A 10,385-nucleotide genomic window follows, 5' to 3' on the forward strand; every position below is an offset into this window, starting at 1 on the left:
TATTTTTTAAAATGTTTGGTACATCTTTTGTTGGCTTCCAAAACATCCTCTTGTTCGGATATTTTGCATAACCTGAAAGAAGCATTCCTCCAAGTAGTACATATAAGTTAGTACTACATATATTTTTTTGTTGGCCGTATTTATTGGTTTCCTCAACAATTTTCGATGTGAGATCTTCATCTAAAAACAGTTTTTTAAAAAATCTAACGGATTTTGGGCTTCTTTTGCTTCTTGAGATTGCTCTCGTGGGACACAGTTTGTATTCATAGAAAAAATGGGGGATCTGCGTTCCATTCGTATAGCTTTCTACGTTTAGGGGTTGAAAAATTGCCTTGAGTTATACTTGACCCAGGTTTAGAAAGCAGATCTGTTAAAGGTATTAGATATTCTTCATCAAAATCATCTTGTTCATTAGGTGAGGCTTCATAGGTTTGACAAAATAAGCCCTTAGACTTTGGAAATAGTTGGGCTAGAGGAACTAGATCTTCTTCGTCAAACTCATTTTGTTTTCTGACTCTTACTTCACAATTCTGCTGAGGTATTCCACACACTAAACATCAAGATTTTGTTGAACTTTACCGTCATTTTCTTCAAATAATGTCTGCAATTCATGCAGAGATAATCTGCAAAATACGAATTACGAATTATACTGAGGTTTGTCTATTTTGCATAGAGTCCCTTATAAGGACCAGAACAAATATTTATGTCTAAAAAAACAATAACACATTTTTGTTTTGCAGACGAAATTGTATGATGATTCTAACCTCAAACACAACATATTTACTGAATTTCTTTACCCTGGTTTCAAAACCTATTGATATAAAAAATTAAAACTTACCCTCCATTTCGAGTAGATTAAAGTTCCGGATCCATGGTCACATAAAAATACAAAATCAAAACGCTATCTCCGATTTCTGCACATAAACTGATTTTACAACGAATAGCGAACGTCTAGATAAATGCACGAGGTTATGAAAACATTAGAAGTTCGCAATTTCTTGAAACCAGTGGCGTCCCTTTTAAGGGACTCTACGCACTAATGGGTTAAAGGCATTCAATTAACACTTTTAATAATTCAATTCAATTAACACTAACACATAAATAATTGACTCTTATTTGACGGTTTTGTCAAATATTCACTAATTGACATGAATGGTTTGAAATACTGTTAATAGCGACCACATTTGATATCCAGAAATCCTTAGAGGTATATCTTGAGAAAATAATTTTATGATATTAACATGTCAAGAAATTGCACCTATAATTTTAATTATTAATTTTTGATTTTCAACAATTTTTGTCTCAACAATTACAGGAAGAATTCAAGGATTTAATCAAATTTTTCTACAAAAATCATAGACTATTCATCAATTAACCATATTGGTTGAATACTGGCAGCATTTCTTTCATCTCATACTATTCGAGTAATTTATTTTTTAATGTACAGCCTTATTAACACAAATACCATCGTAATTATTAATGGAATTTTTTTATTTATTTTATAAATAAAATTACCCTTGTTTTTAGGATCCACTCCTAAATGACCTATTATCAATTTTTTCATTCTAAATAATTTTGATACTTTAAAAATATTATTAATTTCTTTTATCCTTTTAGCAATATACATATACTTTCAAATAACTCTCTCTACATCTTCCTTATTTTATTAAAATAAATCATATCAACCTATATAAAATATAACTACTTACATTTTTTACCTTAATTTTATTAGACTTATAGCGAAATAATTCAAATTATATATTTTAATTTTATTTAAAAATTTAAGGTAACAAAACTATTGACCTTCAAGGTCAAAAATAGAATTCTTATTCTAATTTTTAAATTACTAAAAAATAAGAATTTATCTTTAACTAGGCAGTTTTGGTAAAAAAAAATCTTCTCGTTGGTAAATTTTCGAAATGAAATTGATAGAATAAATTTTAAGAATGTAGAATGCAATGCAATGCAATGTTATAATTATTATTTAAACGTAATTATTTCATGAACAGTTAAAGATAGGTATAGGACGTAACATTGAAGATAGGTATACGAATTTCTTAAATTCATCCGATTTTAAATCACATCTTGGTATGTAGCTACTCTTTTACTAAACAAAAATCATTATATAAATGATTAATTAAGAATATAATTTCTATGCTTGCAATATCTATGTATAACAGACGTAAATATCATATATTTTCATCTATACATACATATATTGAACTTTAAGTACTGGAAAGCAACCTTACTTAAGCACAGTCTTTGCTTCCTGGTCAACATTCCCATTTGACTAGAAATAGAGATAAATTTGGAGACATCTGAGGTATATATTAAAAATGTCGATTTCTGAATATTTGGATTCAGTTTTAATGTAAAATTATCGGATTTGCATAAATTCATTACGAACGATACAATTTCTTTTCATTATATTTAGATGCCTAAATCCGGGAAAATACGCGCAACATTTGGAGCGTTGGATGTCCTACTTTTCCCCCCAGTCCATACATATAATCGATGGGGAGGAACTCAAGTCCAACCCGGTAGAGGTCATGAACGAGCTGCAGAAGTTCTTAAAAATTAGCCCGTTTTTCAATTATATGGAGCATTTAAGGTACATATTTGAAGTACTTAATTTGAGTCTCGTAAGACATTCAATATACAGTGGTGGCCAAAAGTATAGAAACTTTTTTAATTTGTATTTTTTTTTTAAGAAACCAGGAACTATAATAAAGTTACTCATATTGTGATAAAGTATATATAATATATTACCTAACTTAATATATTAATTTGATATTAAACGTATTATAAAAAGAAAATGAAATAAAATTTTTATTTTCTTGGCCAAAAGTTTGGAAACTGAAGAAAGTTATTTATATAAATTACATCTAAATCAAAATCGGCTAATATTTTGTGGCATATCCCTCCGAATTTATTACTTCTCTACATCTTCGTGGCATAGAATCGACAAGTCTTGCACAGTCTTCACTGGAAATGGCAGCCCACTCAGTTTGCAGTACTTCCCACAGTTGAGCCTTGTTTGAAATCAAATGGTTTCAAATCTTCTTGTCCAAATGATCCCATAGATTCTCTATGGGATTCAGATCTGTGGACTGTGAAGGCCAATCCATTAAAGCAATGTTCTGTTAATTTAACCAGTTTTTCACAAACTGGGACTTGTGTTTAGGGTCGTTGTCTTGCTGAAACAACCATCTCAGTGGCATTTCCTCCTCAGCATAAGGCAACATGTTGTTCTCCAATATGTCTTTGTATAGAAAACGGTCCATTATTCCATCAATTTTAACCAGGAGGCCAACACCTGATCGGGAGAAACAAGCCCACACCATTACGCTTCCACCACCATGTTTTACCGTAGGCATTTGGTATTTGTGGCTGTACCTTGTACCTTTTGGTCGCCGGACATAACGTCTCCCGTCACTCCCAAATAATTGAAACTTACTTTCGTCACTAAACAATACAGTATTCCAATTTTGGTGAGACCAGGTAAGATGATCTCTGCAAATTTCAAGCGATCCTTTCTATTTTTCTTTGATATTAGTGGTTTCTTACTTTATTAGTGGTAGTTGCTTTTACAGCAACTGTTCCAAAAAGCCGGACTTCATTTAGCCTTTTTCTCACCGTGCGAGCAGACACAGAAATCCCCATTTCACTCATTTCTCCAGACATATCTATAGAAGTTTTCTTTGGGTCGTTCATCAATATTCTTTTCATTACCTTCATAGCCCTTTTGTACAACTTTCTTGATCTTCCTTGCTTGTGGGCTACCGAAACATTTCCTCTCTCTTTAAATTTTTAATTATTTTTGATATAGTGCCTTTTAAAATGTTTAAATTTTTACTTATTTCAATTTGTTTATAACCCTTCTGGTATAGTTCAACTATTTTACTTTTTAAATCACTAGATAAGTATTTACACTTAGGAGTTACACTTCGCATTGCGATATTTTCTGCATTTTTTGAAAAAGTTTAAAGTTTCCATACTTTTGGCCACCACTGTACCTATTTGATTTGATTTTTCAAAATCACATTCTATCAAAAATGCTATTCTAGGTTCGACAAGAAAAAAGGTTTCTACTGTCAAGTGGTAAAACGTAACAGTACGAAATGCCTCGGCCGTAGCAAAGGCCGCAACTATCCTCCGATGGAGGAAAAATCGTTAAAATACCTGCAGAGGTACTACCTAAGCCATAACACTGCCTTAGTGAAACTGTTCAAGAAAAACGGCATCAGGAACATTCCCAATTGGCTAAAAGAGGATTTGAGCGATCGAAACGATACGGACAGTTAGTTTTAATTAGCGCAGCTACTATTTATTTCCTTATTTGTGCCACCCGTGAGTTTTATTTGTACATAATAATATTTTTTTTTAATGAGCCGACATATCATCGAGAAGCAATAGCCCCCCTTCGATTTTTTTTCTTATATAGGCATAGTGCAATAAACGTCCAATAATTAGAGCTTATTAAACTTACTAAAAAAAAATATATATATATAATATAACCCGTCGTCGTTGTTGAATGTTGATAGTTAGAACAGCAGTTACGTTTTTTTGTCATGTAGGCAGGACTTACAGTAAAAAAAAAACGGTTTTAGTCCAGGTCATTTAGGATATAGGGCCAAAGATTTCAAGTATATTATTCTGCTTTTTATGCTCAAGTCTTTGATGGTGAATTTAACTGCACAGTTTGTATCGTTATGAACTTTGGCAAGGCAAATTTTCTCTTGCTTTTTATTTAAAGCAGCTATAAAACAGTTATATTATGAGTTTCAAAGGAAATCGTTTAAATGCCTTTTAAATCATTACTTTAGCTCAGTTTTCTTGGATATTAGGCAAAAAATGATGAAGGTTCAAGGACATTTTTAATTTGCGATAAAGATATTAACATAGATATCAAGCGCTTATAATTTTACACTTCATTTTTAACATAAAACATATATTATGTAATTCTTTAACGCGTTATAGAATAACACTAAAAATTTAACTTGATGTGTTATCTTAGGCAGCATAGATTATGGGAATATAAATATATCTCAAACAATTAGTTATTATGTTATATCTTGTACGATTTTGACTGCGTTATAAGATACCTATAGAATCTTTCTAAATAATTGTATACATGCTCATAAAATACACTTAAACCACATCAGCACTGTTTGTTTGCAAATGCATCACATTTTGTTTGAAATTTAACGTGAAATACAATTTTGGCACAAAGTAACACCCATGCTCTATTTATATACAAAAAATATATAATATTAAAATTTTAAATAAGGATATTTGATAGATAAAAACACATAAATAATTACAAAATAACTTTTATTTTACATGTCTAAATGCTTTTATGCAAAATATTAACAAAATGTTAAATTAATATGTAGGTAACTTTAAACAAAAGAAAACTAAGTAATAAAACTGGTGGTAAATAATATATGACACACCTGTGATTACACAACAAAATCACTTAACTCTGGAATGTCAAATTTCCTCATTTCTATAAAATATCTCGTCTTTCTTTTGAGGCCACTTCCACTGCTTTCCAACACGTTCCATCACATTTACTGTCGCTCCTATGTTGTATACGGTCGTAACTTGACCTGGAAAATACTTTCCTTCAAATTTAACAACGACGTACTTTCCCTCTGACTTTTCCGCTTTTTGGGCCACAGTTCTTTCTTCAAGTACCGGTTCATCTTCATCACTGGAAAAATGTTCATCCCATGGACTGTCATCACTTTCCATGTATTTAATTTGGTCCTGATTTTCACTGGAACTATCTGATGTTGATCCATTATCTCGACCGCTTTTTAGGCGTTTCTTTTGTTGGATGCCGGAGGGTCCAGGTTGTTGGTCATCGTTGTTTTGCGTATTCTCAGCAGAAATTGGAGCAGATGGGATGTTAAAATAGCTACTACTTATGCTTTTACCTGGTGGAAGGTTTAGGCGCTTTCTTCTTTCGATCTGCCTCCCTTACAGACCGTCAGTCCTTACATTGGTAAGGTGTTGAATAAAACTATTACCCACAACCTCAGCTATTTTGGTATCTGCTGTTACAATACGAGTGCATAAACGGTCCGTGACCTCGTTTTGATCTAAAGGATAAATGCCTGTCTTTCTAAAACCAGATCTTAAGCTATCAGGTCCTCTTTCTTCTAACTGACTCATCAGCTTTTTTAAAAGGCTTGGAAATTCATCCTTTGGTATGGAAGAGACTCTGCTGCCGTAGTTGCTTGCCTTCCACTCGTTTAAAATTTTGCGCCATTTTTCCTTCATTGAGCGGAAAAAGGCCACGTCAAGTGGTTGGAGTAGATGCGTTGTATTAGGAGGTAAAGGTATAAAGCGAATATTATTAGCTTCACATGCTTGAATGACCTGCTGATTTAAATGCGAGCTAAGATTATCTCCTATAAGGGCCTTTCACCCCTCTTGCCGTTTTAATATTGGCAGCATAAGATTTAACAACCATTTCTCAAAAACTTGGTAGTCAAACCATCCCGAAGCCGTTCTATTATATCGTGCGTTTGCGGGTCCATTTTCAATCCATGTATTCCATAATTTTTGAGATTTATAATTAATATAAAGTGGAGCCAATTGACCCTCGGCATTTCCGCATACCATTAGAGAAGCACAGGCTTTGGAAGAGTTCCTGATTCGCTCAGGGTACTTTGTTCCTCTTTTGGTTATTATTTTTGTCTGGCCTGGGTCGTCAACAAGGTTTGTTTCGTCATAATTCCAAATATTTTCTGCAGGAATTCCTTCTCTCAGTTCTTCAACTCAGCCTCCAAATTATCAAAGAAATTTTTTACAGTTTCTTCATCAGTGGCAGTCGTAGCATGTGTAAGGCCCAGCGCCCACAGAAGTGGTATTGGCTTATGGCGTGGCAGTGGTGTGGCACCGACGTGGCAGCGGCCTGGCGTTTTGACGCCTACTAAAGTGGCACAGAAGCAGCACACAAAATGCAAATTTAGTCATTACTACAATGTCGTCTTCAGAGGACGAAGATGTTCTTGCTTTAGTGCATTTAAATAATATTCAAAGAAGACGATATTGGGTACATCCTTTATGGAAAAAGAAAAACAAAAAATATGGCAGCTTTAATGTATTTAAAGAGCTAAATCAGTATCCAGAACGGTTTCAGTCTTTTTATCGAATGTCTAAAGACTGTTTTACTCGGCTACTAAACATAATAAAACCAAAAATAACTAAAAAGAATACAAACTGGAGAAATTGTGTTAGTGCAGAAGAGCGATTATTAATAACTCTTAGGTAAGTAATTAAATAATAACTGTAGAATACACTAAAAAAACATTATAAAATTCATGAATAAATTTTATTATGAAATTTATGAATATGAACACATAAAGACAAACATAAAAACTAGTCATATGAATACCCTTGAGGCTGCTGATTCGAAAAACTAGTAGTATATTCAAAATCGGTTCCATGTAATGTTTGTAGTGTATGGTATGTTCGACTTCTATTTTCGTTTGCTGGTTGATTTGACGTTGTGATATTAACCGGAGAATAAACTTGTATATTGGAAGGGTTTGAGGAAGATTCGCTAAGCGGTGAAATCATTTGCTGAACATTAGAATTTGATGTCTGATTTTCTTCTAAAATTTCTCCAGCCAAGTTCAAAATGCCAATTTTAAATTTTCTTTTTTGAAAATCAGTCATTTTTTTCATGTCCGGTAGCATACTTATCAGGAATGCCCTATCCGGATCCTCAGTTTTTTCAGGACAGTCTTGTAATTTAGTTTGTTTCTTTTGAAAATATTCAAAAGCACTTGAATTGACTTCTTGCAAAGTAGGGTATTTTTTTGTTTCTTTCTTCTTTTTTGGTACGTGCACAGCTTCTGAACTACTTTTTTCCCCATATTCATTGGTGTCACTTAAAGGCGCCTCTAATTCACTGTCAGACTTGCTCGAATCAATTTCATTTGCGATACTTTCTTCTTGAATCATTTTAGTATTCCCCAATGATTTTCTTAATTTTGTGAATGGTTGTAAAAAATGTAAATTTTCAGCTAAATAGTAGGGTTTGATTTTTTTTGCTGAGGATCCCGACGGAATATTTTTATTTAAATATTTTGTAAAACTTCCCCGGATATTTTTCCATCTATCCTTGTAATCATTTACTAAAACAAAAAAAAAGTTTTTTTTTTCTTTTTTTTTCCAGTTTTTCCTTTGTGTCGTTTCAGATACTTTGCCACGGGCTCATCTTTCAAGTCCTTACAATTTTATTTTTTAAGGGGACATACAACAATACGAAAAATTGTTTATCACACAGCTAAGATGTTATGGTTGGATATCGCTGAACGCTTTTATAGTCTATGGAATTTACCTAATTGTATTGGGAGCATTGACGGCAAACACATTAGGATAAAAGCACCCCCAAATTCAGGATCTGCATTCCACAACTATAAAGGTTTTTTTTCTATAGTGCTGTTAGCTGTTGTCGGCGCAGATGGCTTAATTATTTCTGTAGATGTGGGTGAATATGGCCGCAACAGCGATGGGCGTGCGTTAAAAGAAAGTAAATTTGGAAAGTGTCTGGTTCGAGGAGAACTTAATATACCAGATCCAACTCCTCTACCTGGTGAAGATGTAAATATTGGTTTTCCCTACTACTTTGTAGGTGACGAAGCATTTCCGCTCAGAAGCGATCTTATGAAACCATTTGCCCGCAATCAACTTACCAATGAAAGAAGAATGTATAATTACAGAATTTCTCGGGGACGCAAATCAGTGGAATGCTGCTTTGGTATGTTAAGTACTAAATTTGGAATATTGCAAACGCCCATCTGTATGAAAACGCAAAGGATTGATATAATAATCCTAGCAATATGTGCTTTACATAATTTTATTCGTATTTACGATGGAATTTTTTCCACACCTAAACAACCAAACAATATTCAGCACATACCTGTTCAGGATTTGCAAATACAAAGAAACACTCCACAAAATTTAAGAAATCGGCTTTGTAACTACTTTTGTAACATTTCTCCCATTCCAAACCAAGGATATTACAATTTTTAATAACTATTTTTTATTAGGTATTACAATACCATGTTACCTCTACTACATTTTTTGAGTTGTAAGTATAACCTTACTTATTATAATAAATTATTGGATTAAAAATTACCTGTTTCCTTATTTGTTTTCGAGATTTCATTCCAGGCAGCATCTTGTGCAGTTCTGTTGCAATAATCAGGTCGATTATAATCATATAAACATGGTTTTGATTCAACTAATTCGACAAAGCGAACATTAAATTCAAAATCATCCCGCATTTTCATGTCAAAACTATGAAAACATTCAAAACAACGAACGAGATCGGACTGGCATGCCGCTTTCCATGCACCACTAGTGGTTACAATATGGCATGTCATTTCTGCACCGCTACCACGCCATCTCAGTGTGCGTTGCTTAATTCATTTACATTATCTTTCTATTGCCACTCGCCAGAACCACGCCGCTGCCAGACTTCCGCCACTTCTGTGGGCGCTGGGCCTAATATTCTGCGCGATTCTCTGTGAAAGTTGCCGTTGTCGCTTCAAAAAGGACTTGACCCAATCAGGTCCTGGCATATTGTTTTTAAAAGGCTTAACTTTTTTGCCTTGACGTTCTAGATACGATTTAACTATATATCTTAGATCAAATGTACTTACGGGAAAACCAAAAGTTGACACAGTGATAATATGGGCGGCAAAGGCATCTTCTTCTTGGTCGGTGGTCAATACTTCTTGTTGTCCAGGCCTGTTTTTGTGCCGTTCTTTAATTTTCAGCCATAAAGTATTTCGATGTATACCATATTTACACAAAGTCGCTCCTCGTTTTGTACTTTTTTCGTAAAAATAGAAAAAAACAAATTAAAAAAAAACTCGAAAGTTTACAATCTTTACAGTAAAGCAAGCAAACATATTATACTTTAATATAAACTTACCTTAGTTAACAAATCTTTCACGGTTTTTTGCGCTCAATAGAAAGTTTACACACAATTCAAAAAAACACCTGTTTGCCTAATTTCCAACTCTGCACTGGTATGAGGAGCGATGTTTTGCTACCTGCTTTTGTCATATTGTTCTATCGTTTTTAGCGACTTTTTAGCGGTAAAAAAATTAATTTTAGTTAAAAGTGGCAATGGCACAAAGTAGCCCTACTTTAAGTTTTAAATTAAAGTTAAACTCACCATCAAACGCACCCCATAAGAGACAAATGAGCACAAAAAAAGGATTTTCCTAAATGCACTGGACTACATATTAGGTCCTTAGCATCTGAATGTCTATAATCACGTGTGTATATTCATCATTATTTAAAAACAAAGAACATATCCCTGTATGTAAATGAAAATCTATTGTTAAGTATAT

At 33.3% G+C, this 10,385-nt stretch overlaps 2 protein-coding genes across 4 annotated transcripts in view; both read left to right on the forward strand.

The window, feature by feature from the left end:
• Nucleotides 1–10,124, forward strand: part of LOC126744269 (bifunctional heparan sulfate N-deacetylase/N-sulfotransferase) — a 41,859-nt gene extending 31,735 nt beyond the window's left edge. For 2 of the 3 annotated variants that reach the window (XM_050451641.1, XM_050451642.1), the window contains 2 exons: nt 2,435–2,611; nt 4,068–10,124. In XM_050451641.1, coding sequence (XP_050307598.1) covers nt 2,435–2,611; nt 4,068–4,305 — 415 coding nt within the window. In that variant the 3' untranslated portion in view covers nt 4,306–10,124. The remainder of the gene's footprint in view (nt 1–2,434; nt 2,612–4,067) is intronic. The other variant, XR_007663096.1, reaches the window with a different exon arrangement.
• LOC126744155 (putative nuclease HARBI1) lies at nt 8,311–9,054 on the forward strand. Its single transcript, XM_050451515.1, has one exon. It carries the CDS (start codon nt 8,311–8,313, stop codon nt 9,052–9,054), a length of 744 nt encoding a protein of 247 aa, XP_050307472.1.
• Nucleotides 10,125–10,385: the final 261 nt, after the last annotated feature.

This window comes from Anthonomus grandis, chromosome 13 (assembly GCF_022605725.1).
Source record: "Anthonomus grandis grandis chromosome 13, icAntGran1.3, whole genome shotgun sequence".
Taxonomy (NCBI): Eukaryota; Metazoa; Arthropoda; class Insecta; order Coleoptera; family Curculionidae; genus Anthonomus; species Anthonomus grandis.

What these genes read in the sequence shown, in the direction of transcription:
- LOC126744155 (XM_050451515.1), top strand. Translation starts at nt 8,311, where the DNA reads ATGTTATGGTTGGATATCGCTGAACGCTTTTATAGTCTATGGAATTTA.